Source organism: Xiphophorus maculatus, chromosome 5 (genome assembly GCF_002775205.1).
Source record: "Xiphophorus maculatus strain JP 163 A chromosome 5, X_maculatus-5.0-male, whole genome shotgun sequence".
Classification (NCBI taxonomy): Eukaryota; Metazoa; Chordata; class Actinopteri; order Cyprinodontiformes; family Poeciliidae; genus Xiphophorus; species Xiphophorus maculatus.
Window position 1 is genome coordinate 28,249,932 of NC_036447.1, and position 24,072 is coordinate 28,274,003.

Below are 24,072 nucleotides of genomic sequence, written 5' to 3' on the forward strand. Positions count from 1 at the left end.
TATATTTAAAGATATATAAAATAACATTAAATAATAAGCTAAATGCTATTACACATGGAAAAACAATTTCTAAATTATTTTTAGAGTTGTTACACTAATACTAGGTTAATCTCTTCCTGATGTTGACTGCTGCCACCGTTTGGGGAAATATAAGATATCAAACTTATTAACTTATTTACTTATTAAGTTGTTTACTGTTAAAACACTAAATGCTTTAACATTCAGTGTTAAAGCATTTAGCTTTAACACTAAATGTTTACACTAATAAACAGTGTTTATTAGCTGGTGTTACTTTCAAATAATTAAAATAATATGGCATATTTAAATACCACTCTGAATTTCACATTTTTGTTTTTAGATCACAGCTCCTTTAGGGTTAAAATCAACAACCATAATAACACTGGTATGATGTAAGCTGATTACAAACTATGTAGATATTGAGTAGCTTAGGAATGATACAGCATCTGGCGTGACGTGGTGGTGTTGGGGGGGCTCAAATAAAAATCTGCTTATGGCCTCAAAAAGACTTGGGCTGGCCCTGCTCATTTATAAATGTAAATTTAAGAGTAGAAGAAAAGTTACATTTATTTCCGAATAATCTGTTGTCCCTTATATAATGCAACTTTTGACCGACAATATGAATCAAGTATTATTCAGCTTATTTATTTAATTTTTAAACTAAAAATTATTAAAAGAAATTATATAGGAATAGGACCCAACGAGCCTCACGAGGCTGCGAGGAACGTGGTGAGAAACCGGAAGTGTTTGTTGAGCAGTTAAAAGCCACTTGACAAAGCCTAGCTGAGGTTAGCCGCCAGCCCGGTTCCGTCGTTCTGCAGGGATGGAGGTTACACGACAAAGTAAGCGGACAGCCCGCCTTTGGTTTTAGTACTATCCCGTTGCTGCTTGCCATAAAACCCGTAGCCCACACACATACTATGCTACTTAGCACCGTATGTGTGTGCTGTAGATAAAAACCAAAAACGCAGTATATGTGTTTCAGCTTGTAGCTAGCATGCTAGGTAGCATCACTGCCTAAATGTGCTCAGCTGCCTGCTAACTCCCCCAGACCGCTGCTTTTAAAACGTTACCCCACTTTATCGTTCCCCAGATTTTAAAGACTGCTTAAGCACGGTGTACAGCGCCATAGAGGAGGCCGACTTCCTTGCCATCGATGGAGAATTTTCAGGTTACTGTCTCCGCATTTTCTGGCTAAAACGTAATTACAAGAAGCCACCACGACATGTGTGAAATTACGGTTTTTCTTTCAGGTATAAGCGACGGTCCTAATGTCAGTGCATTGACCAACGGGCTGGATACACCTGAAGAGAGATACACGAAGCTGAAAAAGGTCATTAAAACCCCGTTTCTGAGGAGAACTGTGCTGTAAACACGTCTGTTTGACGCTGAGGTTTTTTTTTTCGTTTTTTTTTTTCATTAATAATAAAATTTTTATGCAACGTTTTGCTTTTACCCACCAGCATTCCATGGACTTTCTCATGTTCCAGTTTGGCTTGTGTACATTCAGATACGACTCCTCGAAGTCAAAGTGAGTGTCCTCTTCTGCATAAATACACACTTAAAGATCACACAGACAACATCTGGAACAGATTATGTTGGTAGTCTGCTAAATAAATGCAGAGTTTTCCTTTTGTTTCAGCATATGAGTATTATATATAAACGTGTTTGACTGTATCAAACATAGTCCATCAGAAACAAAACTGTCGATATGTAAGTTTATCTATCTTATTGCTGCCACTCAGCATATCCATTCATGAGCCTTTATATCCATATACTGTCCCCTCTGTCCATCGGTGTGATATTTAATGTCTTATAAAATGATAAAGAGACTAATATCCATGGATATTTGAGTCTGCAAAAGTATGGAATTGTGAATTTTTGGTGTTCTTATCTACCGTTTGTCGTTTTTATTGTGGCTGTCAATTTTTTGGGGGAGCCGTGCCCCCACACCTCCTTATTCTATATAAACTTTTTTTTAATTATTCCGTTCTTTCCGCAGGTACATTACGAAGCCTTTTAACTTTTATGTTTTCCCGAAACCATTCAGTCGGACGTCTCCTGATATAAAGTTCATCTGTCAAGTAAGCGTGGCTTTTCTGTTGTTGGGGCTCTCGTAGCTTTGACCTCTGATGTAAATGGCTTTTCTGCTCGTCACTGATATTCTCTCTCTTTTTTTTTTTTCTTTTTTTTTTTTATGAAAAATTCATACTTGGTGCTTTCTTTTGCCATTCCAGAGTTCCAGTATTGACTTCCTGGCGAGCCAGGGGTTTGACTTTAACAAGGTGTTTGGTCATGGTAAGAAAGAGCACTTTTGTTTTTATGAACAAAAATCTATTTTCTATTGACTATAGACGTTTGGCCTTTAAAACTTAAAACAAAAAACCTCAACAACTTACTAATCAGAAAAGTTCTCAGGTTTTTCCAAAATCAAGCTACTGCTGTTTAGTCTTTTTAAAGAATCTTCATATATTTATGTATTTCTAAGTTTTGGGATGGGGGATGGATCAAAGTCTCAATTCAGTACAAAGCAGATGTCTATTCTTAAAAAGGAAAATCAAAAGGTCAGGTTTATAAACTCTCAATCCTACTGATTTTAAAACTTGGATCATTCTTTAGTATTTTTAAGATTCTCTGAAACGTTATAAAATCCAAACCGAATGCAAGCCGTCTTCCTAGCCTCTAAATAGAATTGTTGGTTCTTCCAGCAAAGTGTTTTTCACGCCTTAATGACCCAACATGTAAACATGTCTCTCTGATGCTAGCTTCTTAACTGTTTTTATAATTGTAGAAGCCTGTAAAGTTTTTCACTGAAGTCAAATAATAAAAAAAACTTACTTAAAATACTCACTTTATTGTTGTCTCTGATATGATGTAGTATAGAACACCTTTTTGTTTGAATTAAGACTATTTGTGGCAGATTATTGATTAAAAATGGGTGTTGCACAGTGGTGGAGTTCTTGGCATGGTTGACTTGCAGCAAAAATTGGGTTTTGAACTCTGACCTTGTGTCCTTGGGCCTTGGTGAGTGGAGTTTTCCATTTCTCCTGTGCATGCAAGGCCTCTCACGGTTCAAAGACACAACAGTTTCTTACTAAACAAACGTAATTCGACTAAAGCGTCTGCAGGGCGTTCTTTCCTCCTCTTGCTTGGATTAAAGCGAACGATTATCCAACAAGTTCCCCTCAATGCAGATTTCACGTTGATGCCGCAGAATCCCCCTTTCAGGAGAGGACGGCTGCTGGTGGTTACGGCAGCTGTAAATCAGACGTTCCCTGTGCGGTATTAATCGCTTTTCTCTGCTGTTCTCAGGAATCCCGTACCTAAATCAAGACGAGGAAGCTCAGCTGAGAGAGCAGACGGAGGAACGGAGAAACCAGCACGCCAACGGTCTCGGGACGCCTTCCTTTATCTCCCCATCGTCCTCCAAAGTCCCCGCACACGTACCCGACGAACAGAAAGACTACATCAACAAAGTGGTGTAAGTGGAGTTGCTCTGGAGATCTCCCACAGAGTGGGGCGGAAACTGGATGAAACATGAAAAGTCACGCCACCAGTTTGGCAGTGTGTTTTGATTTTGAAATTTTCCAGCCGCATCATCCAGCCCTACTTTTGACATTTACTCACAAAAAGCAGTACCAGCTGGGGATCCTACTGTGAGCTTTTGAACCTTGTGGGAAGATGTTATCTAAAGTCTTTCCCATCTTTCTTTCTGTCCATTTCTGTGCATTTTTAAATCAGAGAGAAAGTTGAGAGGCTTTTCAATGGAAATGGGAAAACTCTGAACTTGGACCCATGTACAGGGTAATTTTTCCTCTTTTCTCTAAGAGCCATTCCTATCCTTCTTTTTTATCATCTTAATGTATATATTTTCCTCCTCAGATTCCAGAGAAAGCTGATATACCAGACACTGAGCTGGAAGTGAGTGCTACTGAACATGCTTTAACATTTCTTTATTGCCTCTTCATAGACAATTGACGTTTGTCTTGTCTCGACATCCCAGGTTTCCCAAAGGTCTACATGTGGAAACATTGGAAACAGAAAAGGTACGCATACATTAGATATTTTATTTATTTCTTTATTATTATTTATTCCATTTTCATGCCTTGTGGATGTAAGTTGCTGACTCAGCTGGTCGTGTCGGCAGAAGGAGCGCTACATTCAGATCAGTAAAGTTGACGAGGAGGAGAGGAAGAGGAGGGAGCAACAGAAACTGGAGAAGGAGCAGGTGAGTTTATTATTATGTTTATTGTATCATTTATTATGCATCACGATTTCTTTCAAGAATAAATATCATTGTCGCACTAAATTCCAAATAACAGTGTTTAAAAAAAACATTGTAAAGTTTTTTTTCCCGTAGTAGTTTTAATGTTTGTTTTTTTCCCCCTACTGTTCAATGAGGGCTTTAATAAATGTGAAAATATGATAAAAAGATGATGACATAAGAACATTTCTCAATAGCAGTATTTGTGTTTGTGAGGCTATGATGCAGTCACAGCTCTACAGTGACTTAAAAAAAACAAGCAATAAAATATATCACAATATTTTGTGATAAAACGTTAAGTCGTCCATATCGCCCACCCCTAACATGAGATGCTTAGTTTTCTGTATTAGTGTGGAAACCTTGATGTGGTCTCATTAATATAAAAGCTGAGGAACAAGTTGCTTTTCTAACAGGTCTCTGTCCTGCATTTCTCCTCTTTCCCCACCAGGAGGAGCTCAATAACGCTGTCGGCTTCTCCAGGGTCATCCACGCCATTTCTAAATCTGTGAGTCACTCCTTTCATTTCATCCCATACAAACCTGATGCTTAATGGCAGTTTTAAGTTTATCATATCGTTTAGCATTAATCGTCATAAATTTCTTCACACTATAAATTTCTTTTATTGTTGCTGTGATAAATGTCAGTTAATGTTTCGAACCCCCTCTCCTCCAAAACTGTCCACATTGTTTAGTTTTCCTATTTTCTTCACTGTATTAGTATCCGTAAACATGAATAAATGTGAAAATATGATTAAACCCTTAATATCTTTAGTTTTTAAAGGAAGAATGCAGAGTTTTTTGCTTGGGTTAATGTTATGGTTTGCGGTTCTGACTTCAGGGTAAACTGGTGGTTGGCCACAATATGCTTCTGGATGTGATGCACACTATCCACCAGTTCTACTGTCCGCTGCCAGAGGTAAAAAGCGATCCTTTTTCCATTCCTGTCGTGTTGTATGAATTGTTTAAACTTCTAACCTGTCTGATTGTGTCCCTACTCTTTTCTTAAGGACCTTCAAGACTTTAAAGAAGTTGCAATGTGTGTTTTCCCAAGGTAATGTTTCTTTTAGGAAAACATGCATTTCTGTCTTAAACTACTTGGTTTTTGCCAGGGCTGGATGATAAGTCAGTAACGATAAATATCGCGATAGAAACGTGGTCAGTATCGATAGATTCACTGAACTCCAATCCAGAACTGCACTGCATTTTTGGGAGATGTAGGCAACCTAAACCTTTCACGGCGAGCTAAGCAAGGCATCAACTAACTCGCTCACTCTTTGGTTACCTGGTAACAACTTTAGTAACTTGTGGTTACCTAGCAACAACCTGTTGTGTAACTTGTGCAGCAGCAGTTTCAGTTGACTGCATGAAAATAAAAAAAAAACGGTTTGGAGAGAAAACTGAGTCAAACGCCTCCGGCTTTGCAGGATGTTATATTTCTAAAACTAGGCATGCACAATAACTTTTTATTTATGTTTATGAAAATTTACAGTTTTCTGACATGAGGGAATAAAAAAAAAAAATTCATAAAGTTGTTTTCTCCAGTTATACTGATGTAACTTGAACTCAAGCATTTGATTTTTTATATATATATATATATATATATATATATATATATATATATATATATATATATATATATATATATATATATATAAACTTTACCCCACCAAACATGTTATGGTGCTATTCTTTATGATATCAGACTGATAAGAAAGATGTCATAATTTATGGGGCTCACCGTTATTGTCCACCTCTATTTAAAACAAAAAGCTAATTGATAATTGTCTATCAACCAATATGTAACACTTATTTTGTGGTACATTTTTCAGCCATATCATCCAGCCCTAGTGTGTGTTTTTGTTGTTTTTTTTTGTATGTTTTGGGTGATTTATCGATTGCTTTTTATCCACTTGTAGACTTCTAGACACAAAGCTGATGGCCTCCACTCAGCCATTTAAGGTACAAATCAACCTCACCTCATTATTCTGATTCCGTCAGCTGTGATGAATCTGTTTTCTGAGCAAAGACCTTCCGTCTGTCCAACAGGAGCTGATCAACAACACGTCTCTGGCAGAGCTCGAAAAACAAGCGAAAGAAACTCCATTCAAGCCACCGCAAGTTGGTGAGTGAGTCCACTGGGAAGTGTCTGAAATGCCTGGTAATGACCCCAAAAGTCAACCGCTGGACGTTTTTCCGCCTTCGTCGCCGATAGAAACCGCCGAGGGGTTCCCCAGCTACGACACGGCCCAGGAGCAGCTCCACGAGGCCGGATACGACGCTTACATCACCGGACTGTGTTTCGTCTCCATGGCCAACCACCTGGGTAAAACAACCAATTTCAGTTCTACTTTTGGTCGTGTGTGGGCTTTATTTCCATTTCATTTGTTGTTCTTGGTTGGTTTTATTATAGATATTTAAAATGTCTTCTGGTTCCAGTGTGAAGTGTTGTGCACAAAATGAAAGTTTTGGTCTTTGAGATGATGAACTTGCTTCATTACGGCAATACCTTTACATTACTTAAAATCTCTCGAAACAACAATATTATTGATTATTGCAATAATTTCAGGAACAATTTACCGTCAAATGGTGACGAGCCTATTGATAATAGATTGTCTGTAAACTCTCAACTATTTAGATTTGGATTTTAAACACACATTTGAATTTTCTCTACTTTCTTTTGCAGGTTCTTTCCTGATGCCGCCGATATCTCACATCTCCCCCCGATCGAAACTAGTTGAACCTTTCTTCAACAAGTAAGCGCTTTTATTTGCATTTTTTATTAAATGCTCAAGATCAAGTTTTCTTGTTTTGCAACTGTAAAATTTTTTTTTTTTTTTGTTTTGTTTACTTAGGCTCTTTCTGATGCGGATTATCGACATACCCTACCTCAACATCACCGGACCAGATTGTAAGAAAGCTACCGCAACTTTCTCTAATTTCTCTTTAGTTGTTCTTTTTCTATTGTGGGTTGAGCTGTAAGTATTTGGTAGGATGTTTTTGAGGAGGTTAGTGTAAGGGTGAAAAACTAGACTGGAGTTGATGTCTAATTGCACAATGTCTTGCGGGCCCCTCCCACTCCCCAACTTTAGGGTTTTTAGATTTTGGCCTTTAAATAGCATTGGTGTCGGTCTGAAAATTGTTTTAGCAATGTAAAGTATTTTTAAAAAGTAGATTTTCTAAGTGAACCGTTCTCAAATCCTTAACTCCCCTTTTATTTTCCTTCAACAGTGCAGCCGAAGAGAGACCATGTCCTGTACGTGACCTTCCCCAAGGAGTGGAAGACGAGTGACCTCTACCAGCTCTTCAGTGCCTTTGGTATGGTATCAGAATGTGTATGTATTCTGCTTTTAATCCTATTCTACTCTGTTGATGCTGCTTTTTGTTTGTCGTACGCACCCAGGTAACATCCAGGTGTCGTGGATAGACGACACCTCAGCCTTCGTCTCTCTAAGTCAGACGGACCAGGTGCAGATCGGTAAGTCTCGCGCAGCCAGACCGGAGAGATGAACCGCCGTTGGGCGTTAATAGGAGCTCTGTTCCACCAGCTATGAACACCAGCCGCTACGCAGAGAGCTACAAGATCCAGACGTACGCAGACTACATCCAGGGGAAACAGCAGGAGAAGGAGAAGCTCGGCCAGCCAGCTAAAACCTGGGGGGATGACGGCTGGGTGAAGCACCACTACCCCTCCTCCACTGCGTCTGCTGGGTTTGGGTTCTCCAGGTGGCTTTCTCCACACACATCAGTGTTTTTTGTTGTTTTTGTTTTTCTTCCTGGGTTGTAGCTTGTGGAGCATACATGTTTTTAGTTTGAGGTTTTCTGATTTTGCTCTAGGAGGAAACGCAGCATCAGTCCCACTCAGGGGGAGCAGGGCGGCAACGACGGCGTCAGCGGGGATGGCTGGAACCACTACTCATTCCCCGACAGCACTGGCAGCAAAAAGATCAAATATGATGGTGTGTGAGAGAATATGCATGTATTTGTATGGGCAGGGCAGATGGGGCTGTTTAGGGTAACCGGGGGAGACAGGATGGTTGAATAATCTGTTATTAGCATTTAGATGCTATTCTACCAGGTTATGTAGCTACTTCGAAAAAAATTCTTCCTTAAAAATGTGGACTGGATGCTGACATTCGCATTGGGGACATCTTGTGCTAACTGCAAAATGTTGAGCATTGAGATGCTATTTTAGGCTTGAATAGCTTTGCTATGTCCTTTAACACAACTTGAACACAATGGTCTTTTTTTTCAGTGTCCAAGCTGATTGTTTTCTGATCGTTTTTTTTTGTTAGCGGCTGTCACTTGTGGGTCATATTGATGGGCGTAAATATTTGAACCATTTAATTAGCTAATTAAAATTAGCTAATTAGCTAGTCTTGACCCTAAAAAAACAAATAGGCTAATTTTGGCAGAGCGTATCAGACATTGATTTTTGTTGTTGTTGTTTGTTTTGTTTTCTTTTTTTGGATTAAGTACAGTTTATTCACGGAGAACATTTTTTTGCTGCAAAAACAAAATCTCACCAAGTATTTTTGTCTAGTGCAAATATCTTAGTACACTTAAAATAAAACGAAACTAATTTACAGTTAACTTTTCAGCAAAAATGAGATCATTTTAAGTCAATAATTCCTTAATATTGATGAAAAAGTACTTGTTTTACTGGCAGATTATTTCACTTATAACATGGGGAAGAATGTGTTTTAGGTGAAATAACCTGCCAGTGGAATTAGCACTTTTAAAGTTACTTGAAAACTGAAAAGTTATTTGTAAATTAGTTTTGTCTTAATTCAAGGGTACAAAGATATTTGCACAAGAAACAAAATAATACTTGGTGAGATTTTGTGGGGTTTTTCAGTGTTCTCACTAGGGAAATGTAGTAAATCAAGCCTTAAAGGTTTCCTTAGCTCACTTTCTGCTGGTTTTTTCACCAGTAATAAGTGCAGTGTATCGGTTCCTGATCTAAGCTCGCCTGCACTGTTTCTCCCTCCAGATGTCGGCGGTCAGGCGAGCGTTGAAGCCGTGGAGAGCAAGACGTCAGAAGGCTGGCTGAAGATGACGTAGGTGGAGGGACGACTCCTCTGTGCTGTCCAGGTTTTCTCTTCTGTCGCTTTACGTTTCGTTTTCTCCTGCAGAAATTCTTCGTATTTGGCCGAACCAAGCCCAGTCCCAGATGCTAAAAGTCCAGAAGGCGCCGACTCGGGCAGCTATGCTGACGGGACGGCCACCTGGCGCCAAACCCCAACAGCTCCGGGAAGGAAAAGTCAAAAAAGCAAGAAGAAGTCTGACGGTGAGTTATTCACTGCTGTAGTTACCTGAAGGGGCGGAGTTAGTAGTTTGGTTCATGGTAGATGTTCTGACTTGAAGCGTATTGGATTTGATAACTAGGGCTCCATCTTTGCAGACTGGTTGTTGGGTAGATTAATCAAAGACTGGCTGCAATTAGCCTTTCTTTTAAAAGAATCTATAGGCTAATTTTTCAATTACTGTAAATAATTTTTCCTCCAATAAAACATTTAAAGGAAACTGCAAACTAAAATACAAACAAAATTTTCTAATAATGTATAAATTAGATTTAAAATATCACTTGCTGCTTTGCAAAAACAAATAAAAATGAAGCTTTTATTTAAAAGTTAAAGAAAAGAGAAGCCTGAATATTCAGAATGTTGAATAAGATGAGACTAAACTGAAATCCGCCTGTGTTCAGCCTGCAACTCCCAAGGAAACCATCATTTCTATCCCAGGGTTCCAGTCTGGAAAGCATCATTTACTTCTAAGGTTCTTGAATTGGCTTTGGTTCAGATGCAAAACTAAACACTGATATTGATGTCTTGGAATTCTGTGAAATTAAGGCATCAATCACAGAACTGATTTTAAAGACGCAGTATTAATTAAAGTTGACCTTTTTTTTGTTTTTTTTTTAGTTTTATAGCATGTTGTTCCCTCATCAAAAAACATACCTGTAGTATTGCTTTGATTCTCTCATGCATGTTTGAGAAATTACTTAATCTTCTGTGGCAATTATTCATCTGTGCAAAACGCCTGGGTGGACCTAGCTCCGCCTACCAGGACGGAGCTCCTCCTAAGAGCTGCAGTTGCGGAGGTTCTGCCTCAGAGCAGCCCATTGACTCATTCACCCGGCTCCTTCGGACTAGCAAGCAGCAATTAGCAAACACCTGGTGGAGCTGCCAATCTGCTGAGCTCATCATAGGAGCTACTTCAATCAAAATCAATCAATCAAATTTTATTTGTATAGCACATTTCAGCAGCAAGGCATTTCAAAGTGTTTTACATCATTACAAACACAGAAACACAATGCAACATAGAATCAACAATCAAATCACAACATTAAGTCAAGTTCCATCAATAAATTTGTAATTGATTACGTTTCAAATACAATCCTAAACAGGTGGGTTTTTAGTCTAAATTTAAAGGAAGTCAGTGTTTCAGCTGTTTTACAGTTTTCTGGAAGTTTGTTCCAGATTTGTGGTGCATAGATGCTGAAAGCTGCTTCTCCTCGTTTGGTTCTGGTTCTGGGGATGCAGAGCAGAACCAGAACCGGAAGACCTGAGAGGTCTGGAAGGTTGATACAACAACAGCAGATCTTTGATGTATTGTGTTGCTAAACCATTCAGTGATTTATAAACTAACAACAGTATTTTAAAGTCTATTCTCTGAGCTACAGGGAGCCAGTGGAGGGACTTTAAAACTGGTGTTATGTGCTCTATCTTCCTGGTTTTAGTCAGAACGCCAGCAGCAGCATTCTGGATCAGCTGAAGCTGTTTGATTGATTTGTTGGACAGACCTGTGAAGACGCTGCTGCAATAATCAATACGACTGAAGATGAACGCATGAATAAGTTTCTCTAGATCTGGCTGAGACATTAGTCCTTTAATCCTGGAAATGTTCTTCAGGTGATAGAAGGCCGACTTTGTGCACTTCTCAGTGCAACGCTGGTAAAAACATTAAAGGGTTAATAGAGGAGCCATGTTGTGATAACTTCCTTAAGGCAGAGTTTCAGAAAGAGCAGGAGTTTCTTAAAGAGACAGAGGCCCAATTTCAAGGTGTTAAATTACAAAGTCAAATTTCTTTGGAGTCGTATATGATGTATAGCATTTTTATTACTTGATTGTGCTATAAAATTATGGTATTTGGCTGGAAAACACATGACGCATAAAATTTGACACTGAAATTGTGGGAAATAAAAAGGTTCAGATTTTTCAATGGATTTTTTTTTTCCTAACGTGAGCCTGTCTCCATCTTTGGTTTCAGCGTCAGATTCTACATCCTCCCTGTTCGAAGTCCCAGAAGTCTGGTAGAGCAGGGAGGCAGCCGCCCCATGTGGGCCGTCGCCCTGGGCCGCCGCCCCTGGTCGGCCTCTCCTCCTCAACACTTGGTGCACGCTCCTCCAGGGTCATAAAGCACAGAGTGCTGCATGCCCCACCTTCATGCTCTCATTCAGCACTTACGGATAAAGTGTCCAAAGCTACCAGCCGAGACATTTAACACAAGTTTTGAAAGCAAAAAAAACAAAAAAAATATAAATAAAACAAGCCATAACAGCAGCTGCCATATTCTGATCTTATACCAGAGGAGCAGGCACCTCCTCAGAAATGACGATGTATATCTCAAACATGTATAAGGTGCAGAGAGTTTCACTTATTCACTGATGTGTTCAGACTGGAATCTGCCTCCACAGCCATTTGGCACTTTGAATGCATTCATAAATTTTATTGAGAGATGTCTCTAATCAGTCTTATATATATATATATATATATATTTTTTTTTTTTTTTGTGAGTGAATTTATTTGTGCTTGTGTGAGAGAGTGTCCGTTATCCCAGTGTTTGTATTCCTGTAAGTCTGTTTTCCTAAGAGATAGAAATGCCATTTAACAAATCCCATCAGGATTATTTAGTTTTAACGTAGTCGAACTTTTTTTTTTTTTCCTCTCATTTTAAGAAAATTGTCGTCTTCAGTTTTATCAGACAAATGTGAGCTTATAATTGAGATTGTGATATTTATTGTTGGTGGCATTTTCACCCTTCATGAAAGGTGCTTTCTTTTTTCTTTTTTTTTCTCTTTCCATTTGTGTTCAACGTTTTGTAACTGTGTCAACCTGCAACGATGTCAAAAGTATGCTGTCAGCACAAAAAGATGTACAATTTAAAACATTTTTGTATGAGTTTAAAAATCCTTACATTTCCTTTTAAAAGAGGGAAAAAAATTAAAGAATGTTTCTTAGTAATTGTTTCTGTTAGCATTTTTTCTACCTTGGAACAAAAATGTATTTTTTTTTTTCTCTTAAGGTTTAAAATGTTTTCCATTTGCTTTGTTTTTTTACAACTACAATCCCTTCAGTTTTTTTTTTTATTTTAAAATAAAAATTGCCTAAACCTTTTTTAATGTCCATTAAATAAAAAATAATTAACAAAATATTTTTAAAATTAAGCTATTTAAAACATAGCTGATATAAAGTATTGCTTTAAAACAGCCTTTTATAGGACTTTGTACATTAAAATTGATTTAAAGATGTGATGCCATTAAGACTTTTTACAGCCTCTCCAACCCATGAAAAGTTTTTTAAAAAACAACGTGTTCTGTCCCCGTGATGTTTAATGGTCTGACAAAGATCTGCTCCTTTTGCTGAGGTTCTTCCACAGTCTGCCGATTTTCGCTCCAAAGCTGTTCAGGAGTTGCCAGGGCGTTTCCTAGACGTGCTCTTTGTTCACTTTAAAATCCGTTTTTGACTTCCAACAAACATAAACCGGGATGATCAAAACCTCTGCTGCAAAAAGAACAAAAGAGATGCTCAGAAATATTAATCCTGAGGGGAACTTTTATGCAATCTGTGCAATATGCATTAAATTTTTTTTTTTTTTTTTTACCTGTTGTGTCCGAGCAGCAGCACCACAGACAAGGTCCCGTCTGGGAGCGAGCTGAAGACTCTACTCAGTCGGCGGTCCAGCTTATTCAGGAGACTCACTTCCTGATTCTACATGAGGCAAAGCGGAGCCTTAATGATCAATCAATCAATCAAATTTTATTTGTATAGCACATTTCAGCAGCAAGGCATTTCAAAGTGCTTTACATCATTACAAACACAGAAACACAATGCAACATAGAATCAATCATTAAGTCAAGTTCCATCAATAAATTTGTAATTGATTACATTTCAAAAGCAATCCTAAACAGGTGGGTTTTCAGTCGAGATTTAAAAGAAGTCAGTGTTTCAGCTGTTTTACAGTTTTCTGGAAGTTTGTTCCAAATTCGTGGTGCATAGATGCTGAAAGCTGCTTCTCCTCGTTTGGTTCTGGTTCTGGGGATGCAGAGCAGAACCAGAACCGAAAGACCTGAGAGGTCTGGAAGGTTGATACAACAACAGCAGATCTTTAATGTATTGTGGTGCTAAACCGTTCAGTGATTTATAAACTAACAACAGTATTTTAAAGTCTATTCTTTGAGCTACAGGGAGCCAGTGGAGGGACTTTAAAACTGTTATGTTCTCTATCTTCCTGGTTTTAGTGAGAACGCCAGCAGCAGCATTCTGGATCAGCTGCAGCTGTTTGATTTGTTGGACAGACCGTGTTAATGATGTGCTCAACACGATAAATACACCAATAAAAAAAAAAATCTACTTTTGATGTGCATTTCACATTAAATTGGACTGAATCCCAAATCATTTACAGTTCAAACTGGTTACCTGACCTTCAGGTTGGATCCAGTTTTCACCTCGACTAAACTGTCGCGCCCATTTCATGTTAATGATCCATGCTCGCCTGTCAGCAGCACATTGTTATTCACTGGTGCTGATCGATTGAAGAGTGTGTTTTGATTAAGGTTTGCATTTTTATTTGGTTCAAACTTATACGTTTATAAATAAAGGTTGATAAAAAGATGGAAGTGGAGGTTTCACACCAACTCAAAACCGTATTTTGTTTACGTGTGTTTTTGTTTGGTGCAATACCTGAAAGTCACCAGTAGGTGGCATCGTGTGGTTAAACGGAGTCGCAGGTAACCTCTCAGCAGGTGTGCTGAATGCGCGGCCGGAAGCGCTCAGTTTTTGACCGTCGTCGTTGCTGTTTGTTGCTTTTTTAATGCGTTGCGGCAATTACGTGAGCCTTTTTTTTTTTTTTTTGGACTAAGTTGACACTATAAGTGTGCAATTTACGATTTCGCATTTTGTTGGAGAGCTCAAGATCAATAAATGATCTCATTCACTGGATCCAGGAGGACCACCGGTCAACAAAGTGTCACTCGGCAGCCTCTCGGTGGCTTAAGTTAGTTTTCTTTATTAAGAACAAGTCACTATACCGATAAGTCAAAAACTGCGCTTCAGTTAGGAGCCTTGGTCAGTTACGAAGAGGACACAGCAGAGGATGTGAAAGACGGACGTGTTCCTGGACAAAACTATCAGCTGATTCATGGGACTCCACCGTCTCTGGCGCCCATCGCTAGCATCAAGTTAGCATCAAGGTATGAACAGTAGCGCTTCCAACTTTATGACCATGATGACTTTTAAAAATAAATAAATAAATTACCGGAACAATTTTAAATGTTTACTTACAAATTTCAGCCACGCAGGTTGCCTTTTTGTCACCCGCGCAGTGCAAGCTGGGTTGATGACGCGGTTGGGTAAACAGGGAGGCTAAACTTTATTACATGGTCACGTTGCACGCGACTGGTGTGAATTTAGGCTCACAGCATTTTTGCAGTTTTTTTTTTATTTTTTTACATCTAAAATAAATATTTATCAAATAAAGTCTATTGCTACAACTAATAATGGATAAATTTAAGAGTTATTAACGGGTGAATGACGGGTTTTATTGTGGAACATAATTAAAGGAGGACGTTATGAACAGGTGGTATGCAACTTTTCTAATAAAAAAAAATTATTTTTTTTTAACATTTGTTACATATGTCATTAAATCATGAAAGTAGTAGATGGGATAATCTGTGAAAAAATTCAAGGTAACTACAGAAATACACAGCTCAATCAGGAACAACCAATCAGAGCCAGGAGGAGGGTCTTAGCGCGGTCAATCACGCTAGCTAATTAGCATGGCCACCAATGATGGCAGATAAACGGTTTTCCTGTAAAGATAAGTTGTTTCTCCGCACTTTGAGCAGCGCGCACATGAGCATGATTGACAGGACTCGCCTCTTTGCTCTGATTGGTGGATTATCTTTCCTCATACTGTCAGGACATAGAGACGACTTTAACAAAGACGTGGAAAACAACTTTTTCCTAAAACTCACACACCAGCTTTAAAAATATTGATACAACTTTAGAAATTTAAACAATAATGATATAACAGCATTTAGCCTCATATTGGTTTCTGGAATTAAAACTGAAAAATTCTTAAGTCCTAATTCTCAGTTTTCAGTTCTGACTTCTGAGGTAAACAAAGCGAAATTTACCCTCTGAATCCCACCGCAGTTAAATGAGTCGGGTCTCTGCTCGTCCGCGGCGTCCTCCTCTTCGTCTTGTGTCTTCCTCGATGTCGCCATGCCAACCCATGAATGCAAGTGTGGTGGAGTCATAGACGGCCATGTTGGGTACCCGTTTTTCAGCAGGTCCTCCGAGGAGCCGAGTGCCGCGCGTTTGCCATCAGAACTCTCAAACTCTGTCGAACACACACGGTCAGGCTGTACATTTCTGCAAAACGTCTCGTGAATATGAAAAAAAAACCAAACTACACGTCGTTAACCCACCAATGCGTGCATGCCTTGCATGTACACCGGGCAGGGTGACGCTTTTTATTGACCCAAAGGGACTGAATGCCTCTCTGAGACTCTCCTCGCTCAGGTCCGGTGCGGTGGTGCCGGGATGCAGCTGTGTACCGTTTACTTTAGCCGTCTGTAGCGGCCCGTTCGTTTGTCTGCCGGGATGGAAACCCGATGGGTTTCCATCTGACAGACGGCCGTTAACCGTAGCAGAAACGTTCCGTCCCTCAGCCACGTCCTGAGTCAGTCTACTGACGTAAAGCTGATTGGCGTTAACTCTGTCGCTCATTAGAGCGTCCAGATTCAGATCCAAGTCCAGCATTGACTCTTTGACAGGCCTCTGCACCTGGAAAATTTACAAACACATAAAAAAAACTACATTTTTAGAAATCTCTACAAAGGTTTGAGTGTAACAGCCATGTCTAAAGGGTTACGTGGAATCAGAATCAGCTTTACTGGTCAAGACTGTGTTCACAAACAAGGACTTGTAGATAGAAATTAGTACATTTCTGCCAAGAAAGCTCAGAAATTTTCTAGAAAACAAGAAACTTTCTGAGCTTAAAACATTGAAGTTTTTCTTTTTTTTTTTAAATGCACATTTCTGAGCTTAAGTTGAAAATTAGCTAGAAAAAAAGGAGCAATTTTGACATTAATCTGGGAAATTTTATTTAAAAAGCCAAGTTTAAGCTAAAAATTTGCTTGACAAAAACAAAAACAAAAGATTCGTTTTAATCTCAGAAAATGTTAGAAAAGTGAAGATCTAAAACTTTTAAAATTTCCACATTTTTTCTGAAAATGTCTCAGATCTCAATTATTTTTTTAAACAAATTTTTAACTTTTCAAGCTCAGAAATTACTTTTTTTTTTTTTCTAGAAGATTTAAGTTATTTGGTAGAAATTGATTCCATTTTTTTTCTTTTTCAAATCTACAATGGCCCTAATTTGCTGTCGTAGCAAACAGACATTAAGTTTAAATACATAAACAATAGAGGAATAAGAAAGAGTAAATGGAGAAGCTCTACCTTGATGGTCTGACCCGACACGCTGAGCCCATTCAGAACTTCTAAAGCGAGCATTGCTCCTTCTAGCATCTGAAACTCCACCTTGGCATGGATCTGAAAATTAAACATAAGAAGAAGAACCTCATCCAGAGACAGTGAAAGTCGTTCTTCTTTTTTTTCCCTTTCTGTGATGACAGAACAAACGTAAACGTGAAACCCACCCTGACTCCTGTGTTCCACATTTGGACTTTGCGGACCGGCCCGCAGCAACCAAACAGCCGCCTCACTTCCCTTTTGGAAAAGTTGGCTGGGAACGGCCCGGAAAACACGGTGCACATGTCCCGGAAGACTGCAGAAACCTGCGGATGAAAACGCACACGCACGCTTTGGGACCGTTTTACACCGCAGGCCTGCACAACCACAACGTCTACAGAGCGCGGCGAAGAGCTCACGTTGTGATACAGCTGCTGCTGGTGGTGACGGTGAACGTAGCTTCCTTTCAGATGGTCCGAGAGGGACGAAAAGCGAAGGACAGACAGGAACAGGTGATCCGTCTGGTTCCTGAAGGAGGACAGCATCTGCAGAAGGAACGGGATTACCACAGTACTAGTGGAGGTCGTCAAAGCAACTAAATACGCCTGGGTTTGTTTTTTTTCTTGATAAAAGCTAAACTAAAGAGGCTGTTGGTTATTCAGAGGGGAGAAACTATAACCGTTTAAAATGTTCACCTCTTTGTCAGATCCGTACCAGCGCTGGTGGGACAGGTCCAGATCAACGTTGGCGCGCTTTCCCAGAAATGCGACGGGGCGGCTGAGGCTCTGCAAAATGTCTGCAAACCTGCGTGAGAGAGAAAGGGGGGGAGGGGGGGGGGGGGGGGGGGGGAAAGTTAAAAACTGAAGCAAAAATATGACATAAGAAAGTTTCACTGATTTTCTCGTTTACTGAGGCAGAGAGAGGAACAGCTCCTGTTTGGATCAGGATGAAAACGCTTTATTTTACAGATGAGGCGAGACTTGACAAGAAAAAAAAAGAAGCACTTTTTTGTGCCGATGTTTATTTTCAGAATAAAACAGAATAGAATACATCCAACCTGCTGGGTTTCCATAGTTACAGCGTTCGTACGCTTTACCTGCCGTAAAATTGAAGCATTTGTCAAGGTGAGTTTTCAAACTTTTCCAAAGCTACACTTTGGAGATAAAAATAATTTGGATGATTTTTTTTTTTTTTTTTTTTAAAAAGACAGTTTCAATTCACTATTATGAGACATGTATTACTGTCACTAATAATGTATTGTGATAGTATTCTCCATTCGACAGCAGGGAAAATGAAACTAAAATATTAACAAAATGTAATGTTTTGAAAATTCTCTCCCACACACCTGACTGGTCTGAGAACAAAACGCTAACAAAAACTCTCAACAACTTTTAACATATAAAATATCAGACCAGCTTTATTTCAATTAGATCAACAAGTCACTGAGGCATTAGGAATAACAAATACACAACATTAAACAAATTGATTTGTGTTGAGGTAAATTATCTTCCTGCTCAAATTAAATGCTATAACCCAATATTTAAAAGAAAAAAAAAATCACTTTTCTTTCTGTAACCAATCTTTTCTCTGAGAAATAATAATAAAAAAAGGACTTCTTTAAACTTAAACGCCTGATTAAGATTCAAGGATTTCACCCCCCATACAAACCCTGTAAACAAAAATCTTTTTGGACCAATTTCAGTAATAAACTGAACTTGACTACATCTGTTTGATATCTAGGATCTATTGAAATGTATGTTTGACTGGATTGAAATGCCTTTTTCTAATTCAAGTTCAAAAATACTTCATTGATCCCACAAGGGAAATTAAAAGTCATTGTACCTCATATTAATTCAAATTCTTACGAGTCAGTAGAGATGTACTTAACTTCTTGTAAAGTCCCAGGAGATGACGTGTTGTGAAATAGGACTATATACATGAAACCGAATAGAACAGAACAAATGTCAACGACCCAAAGAGCTGTAAAGATTTCCGCTCACCTGTAACTTGGTGTGGGTTCAGGTGTGTAGCTGGGAGACTCCTCTAAGCTCCACCCCCACAGCTCCTCCAGGTGAAGCTCCACAACCTGCCAGAGTGAACAGCAGGCCGCAGGTTTTAACGTCTGTAAAGGACCTGGACCTGGTCTGCGCTGTTTGCGAAAAGCGGCCCGTCACCTGGAGCGGCCCCGTTCCGATGAAGTACCGGGCCAGGTCCAGCGCTGCCACGGCGTCCTCGGTGGGATTGTGACCCCTCTGGTCCTCGGTTTGGATCTGCCTCCTGAGACGCGGGCGGAACAATAACCAACTGTGCGACAGACGCGCCGAGACGCTTGAACGGGAACTCACTTCAGCACCGCCTCGGCCAGAACCTTCAGCTTAAACTTCTGCCCGTGTTCTTTCCTGTACAGCAGGGCGGTGTCGATCACGTGAGGGTGGATGAGCTGTCGTCGGGGACGGGGATCACAACGGTTTTAAAACCACAACTTTCTGGAAATCTTTTCTGTAGGGATGCACTGATTGCACTTTTCTGGCCGATTACCGATCTTTAAAAAGCCTGACCTGCCGATATCGATTTTATTTTAGTTTTCTTAAATGTTGCCGAGTATAGCAAGAAAGCGACTCGCAGACAAAGCGAAACAGTTGAGTAAAAATGTTTGTGCTCTTTAACTCCCTCCTGAAGCAAATGTACAAATTCTACCAATAAAGTATAGAAATCTTTAAACTTACAATAAACCAGCCTTAAGAAAAGATGGAAACTGTAAAGAAACTATAGGTTCCGAAAAAAAACCAAACTGAATTTGGTTGATAATTTCAATCAGATAGACTTTGGTGCAGAAACGTTTACATGCTCTGAGTCTGAACATCATGTAAGAATCTTAGTGACTTACTTTGAGTGCTTTGAGGTCGTTGTTGAGGGAGTGGCCCACCAGAACGGCGTCACCTGGTAACAGTGTCCTGATCTTTGCCTGAACGTCCCGCAGCGTGGTGGTGACCGGTCTTAACATGGCTGCAGTGATGCCTGAGAACCTGATCGAACAAACCAAATAACCTTTTACCTTAAGATTCCATTCAAAAAGACTATTAATTCAAAAGGGAAATTAAAATGTAAGCCATGACAAACACTATATGATTAGTCACAATTATGCACCTGTACATATCTTTGCATACCCTTACGGTAGGCTGAGAGTTTGATTAGAGCATGTGTGCGTTTTAGCATTTCTCTCTATGTAAGGCCATTTTTTCCAACACATACCACATTGTGAGGACCTATTATGAAGATATATAGAGATAATATATACCTTTATATGTGTATGTGTGTGTGAAGCAGGCTTTTATGTCATTGTGGGGACCTATTTCTAGTCACAATGGTGGTTGTGGGGACCACTGCTTTTGTGGTGACATTTCTTGGTCCCCATGAGGGGAAATGCTATTTGTGAGTTAGGTATGTTATGGTTAGAGTTAGGCTGTAGAAAATGAATGGAAGTCAGTATTATGTCCCCACAAGACATAAAAACACGACTGTGTGTGTGCGTGCTAGCATACCTCGTTAGGTAATTGATGACATGGTTTTGAGGTTTCACCAGCTCATCCAGTAAGCAGTTCCCATCACCGTCCACCAGAGAAACGCGAGCCAGCTCGTTTCCTTTCGTTGTCTGACACTGAAACACAACAAGAAACAGAGTGGACAATATGAAGACTGAAGCACTCCATTAGTCTAGTGCTCAACTCTCCTGCTAGCGCGATGCTAACGGTCGGACAGCGGGGAAGCGGGAGAGGTTGTTCCGTCAGACCGTCACTTCCCAAAACCACACACACAAAAAAAAAACTTGTAAAACCGCTGTCCAAGCTCACAGACTGCGAGGACGGACGGACAGACGGACTCACCATTTCACAGTCTAGTCCGTACAGCGGGCTGTCATCAGTTACACTGACATCGCTGCCTGTGCACAGGAAGTCCTCGAAACCTGGAAGTCCTGGATCAAATGAAGGTTCAGAACACATCTATGTTCAAAAGCAAAACTTGAAAAACTTATTGTTTCATTGGGACGGATGAATTTAAAACTAGCTTAGCATTTTACTCGCCACATCAATACAATTTAAAAACAACACAGAGTAAGTTTGTAATACGGAAAACCCCTGAACGAGTGGAAGGTAATGTGGAGGTTTGCTTATTTATAAAAGATTCAGCTGGAATAAAACTGATTCACCATCTATTCCTTTAATAAGTTTTATTATGGGGGGGAAAAAATCAGAATTTTTACAAATTTAGAAATCAAACAGATTTTTTTACCCTTGACTGGATAGTGATTTTTTATCATCTGTTGTTGGCTAAGCAGATATGCGGTCAGCCCCCTTCTCTGTGTGCCATACGTAGTGATAACTGGGTGATCCTTCAGAGCTGAAGAAACAAAGACACACAAAGTTCATCTGATCATTTTTTTGTTTTTGTTTTTACTGAACCCTCCCTGAAACACAACATCATAGCAGAAATAAATAGATGTGAATAAATACTACACAGGGTTTTTGCAAAGATGGTTACATACAGGAACAAAAGTTTGAAATGGTGATCAATAAGAAAAAGTCTGCACAGTACGGAAGTATATTAGGGCCACTGGGGGAAAAAAAAAAATCAGAATTCTGATTTCTTTTCTCAGAATTTGAACATTTTCCTCAGGATTCTAACTTTAATCTAAAAATTCTGACTTTATTCTCAGAATTTGTCTTTAACTTCAAAATTTAGATTTTTTTCCCCCACAGAATTCTCACTTTAATTTCAATCTTTTGACTTTTTTCACAGAATTCAGAATTTTATCTCGGAATTCCGACTTTAATTTCAAAATGTTGATGTTTTTCTTAGAATTCTGACTGTCATCTTGAGACTTTTTGTTTTTTCCCCATTATCCCTAATCCCCTTCCGTAGAACAGTAATTGATGCTTTACAAATTGCTACAGCACGTCTTGTTGTTTACTAGTTGTATCCAAAGCAACAACATTGGAGCTTCGCCCCTCACCTTCATGAAATGCCTCCTCTGGCGCAGCAAGAGATAAAAAATCCACCTTAGGGACTTCAAGGCTGAAGATGTCGGATGCCACATCGTCAGATGATGGAGTGAATGTAATTCTCTGTCAGAAACAAATAAAAATAAACTAAGTAAGGCGTCGACAGTATAATCAGAACCTCTGTCGTCGCCCCCCCCCTAGTTCCTCACGGTGGTGTAGCTGCTCCGGAGGTGCTCCATCGAAAGGTAGTGGTTGTAGAAGAGACTCTGCGTCACGCCGTCCACGATCGCCACGTTTATACGGCTGACCTTCCTCTGATGGTGGAGACGACACCAACTGATGTGGACAAGAATGCGGAAACGGCATGAGTCAATCGTGCATGAGTGGAGAGACGCGGCCGACGGGAGAAACGCCACCTCGGTTGTTTGACGCCCCTGGCTTTCCCCAGAGCGGCGAAATGAAGCAGCTCCATCAGCTGGGCCGCGGTGATCGGCTGCTGCAGGCGGTCGAGAGGCACCGACACCTTCGCCGAACCGCAAGGCCGACGCTGGAGGTCTTCGTCGCCTTCCTCCTCGGTCTTCCTTCTTTTGACGTCCTCCTGAGCGGACGGCGCTTCGTTTTGTCTTTTCTTTTTGCCGCCCGGGACGTTTGAAGACGAGGAGCACTCCATGCTCAGGCTGATGTTTCTGCAGTGGAGGAAATGCGTAAAAGAGCGTTTGAAATGCACATGGTTTGAATGCGACTATGGAAGAAGGTTGGAAGGTTTCTAGTGTGGGTTAGCAGAACTGTGAACAGTTTTTGTGGCTTTTCACACTTTAGTGTTTAGAATTATTAATTGCACTTTCTGAACCATTTGAAAGGTTTGTTGCCTTTTATTTTTACATATTTGACCAATGTAGGCTGTTTGTTTTTTTTATTTATCAATTTCAGTTTATTTATTTGACATTGGCTGTTATACTCCTGATGGCACTGACTGAACAAATTAAGGTTGTTTTTACATGTTTGACCAAGTTGTATGTTAAACGCAACGACAAAAAGATTGTAATATTCACCTATAGCATTGAAATGGCACTTTTTCCCCAATAGTATGAAAATTCACCCCAAAGTCGGAGAGTCCAGCTGGACATTTTTTGAACAAATATGTCTCATCTGGAAGATTTGCCAGTCATTGTTTTGCTCCTACAGGTCTCAGTCACCTTACAGTCACTGAGCTGATAAAGAACTCTTAGATAGCCAACAGATGACACTGGGTCCTAACTGGGTCATTAGCAGGACAATGATTCGAAAATACGGCAGCAGATCTACAACACAGTGACTGGAAAGAAAAGAATCGAATCAAGGAGCTGCGAAATTCAGACCTGCAACTGATTGAAACCTTTACAAACTGAGGAAATGCTGTAAGCCTGAGCCATATTTCCTCCATAAAGATAGGAGAGACTGACCAAGTCATTCAAAACACGCTACTTTTGAAAATTCGCGTTGTTATTGTTTGCCTAATTTTGATCTTTGAGTGTTTTAATCTGACATTGCAGAGCTAAAAGTAAAGAGGGGAATAATGAAGATCTGAGCCAAACATCACACTGCTAAACAATAGCAATCATCATAGGACCTTTCCACGTGATACGAGCCTTTATCTATATAAAATAATGTTAACATTCAAAGGCTCATTGGTTTAACAGTCCGCGTGTTTCGTTTTCAGCTCAAACACGATAGGCTAAAAGTATTGAAACATGTTGAACCTTAAAGGGAAACTTAGAATTTAAATAGGTTTAACACGCATAAAAGTAGTTCCGAGCGTAAATTACCAGATGTTACGGGTCCAGATGAGACCATAGGGACAGAAACACACTTTCAGAGCACGTTACTGGATGTTGTTCCAAGGGGAGGGGGCGGGCGGGGTGAGTGGTGACAACTTCTTAAAACTGCCTTTCAGAATAAACTACCATTGGGTTTCCACTTTGCTTTTACTGGATGATTTTAAGATTTTCGGACGGTTAATCAAGTTTTTTCTGTCTTTTGTCGTATTCAGATTAATA

At 39.7% G+C, this 24,072-nt stretch overlaps 2 protein-coding genes across 3 annotated transcripts; one reads left to right on the top strand and one right to left on the bottom strand.

Moving 5' to 3' along the window:
- The first annotated feature begins 762 nt into the window (after positions 1 to 762).
- parn (poly(A)-specific ribonuclease) lies at positions 763 to 12,520 on the top strand. Its single transcript, XM_005813330.2, has 26 exons — positions 763 to 860; positions 1,112 to 1,189; positions 1,272 to 1,351; positions 1,482 to 1,549; positions 2,021 to 2,102; positions 2,256 to 2,316; positions 3,331 to 3,499; positions 3,760 to 3,822; positions 3,901 to 3,939; positions 4,022 to 4,064; positions 4,166 to 4,246; positions 4,731 to 4,787; positions 5,120 to 5,197; positions 5,289 to 5,332; positions 6,198 to 6,240; positions 6,328 to 6,403; positions 6,494 to 6,604; positions 6,965 to 7,034; positions 7,134 to 7,189; positions 7,510 to 7,596; positions 7,682 to 7,756; positions 7,827 to 8,004; positions 8,116 to 8,237; positions 9,272 to 9,338; positions 9,414 to 9,568; positions 11,551 to 12,520. The coding sequence occupies exons 1-26, from the start codon at positions 842 to 844 to the stop codon at positions 11,595 to 11,597; spliced, it is 2,049 nt and encodes a 682-aa protein (XP_005813387.1). The 5' UTR covers positions 763 to 841; the 3' UTR covers positions 11,598 to 12,520.
- Positions 12,058 to 23,925, bottom strand: rexo5 (RNA exonuclease 5). 2 transcript variants are annotated; one of them, XM_005813329.3, is made up of 19 exons: positions 23,842 to 23,925; positions 22,453 to 22,722; positions 22,246 to 22,372; positions 22,048 to 22,159; positions 21,327 to 21,434; positions 20,921 to 21,009; positions 20,579 to 20,694; positions 19,924 to 20,062; positions 19,382 to 19,476; positions 19,211 to 19,313; positions 19,037 to 19,122; positions 17,732 to 17,840; positions 17,456 to 17,581; positions 17,225 to 17,362; positions 17,025 to 17,117; positions 15,992 to 16,349; positions 15,698 to 15,903; positions 13,165 to 13,271; positions 12,058 to 13,061 (listed from the first exon to the last, which is right to left on the bottom strand). In XM_005813329.3, the coding sequence occupies exons 2-19, from the start codon at positions 22,704 to 22,706 to the stop codon at positions 13,010 to 13,012; spliced, it is 2,418 nt and encodes an 805-aa protein (XP_005813386.2). In that variant the 5' UTR covers positions 22,707 to 22,722; positions 23,842 to 23,925; the 3' UTR covers positions 12,058 to 13,009. The 2 variants fall into 2 exon arrangements, with proteins under 2 accessions (XP_005813386.2, XP_023189847.1); XM_023334079.1 differs by having other exon boundaries at positions 12,058 to 13,064.
- Between the last annotated feature and the right edge of the window lie 147 nt (positions 23,926 to 24,072).

Coding starts and splice junctions, on each gene's coding strand:
- rexo5 (XM_023334079.1), bottom strand. CDS start 22,706: ATGGAGTGCTCCTCGTCTTCAAACGTCCCGGGCGGCAAAAAGAAAAGA. Junction 21,010..21,326: donor AAATCACTATCCAGTCAAGG/GTAAAAAAATCT, acceptor CATTTGATCCAG/GACTTCCAGGTTTCGAGGAC. Junction 13,065..13,164: donor CTGCTGCTCGGACACAACAG/GTAAAAAAAAAA, acceptor TTCTTTTTGCAG/CAGAGGTTTTGATCATCCCG.
- parn (XM_005813330.2), top strand. Junction 4,065..4,165: donor AAACATTGGAAACAGAAAAG/GTACGCATACAT, acceptor TCGTGTCGGCAG/AAGGAGCGCTACATTCAGAT. Junction 7,757..7,826: donor GACGGACCAGGTGCAGATCG/GTAAGTCTCGCG, acceptor CTGTTCCACCAG/CTATGAACACCAGCCGCTAC.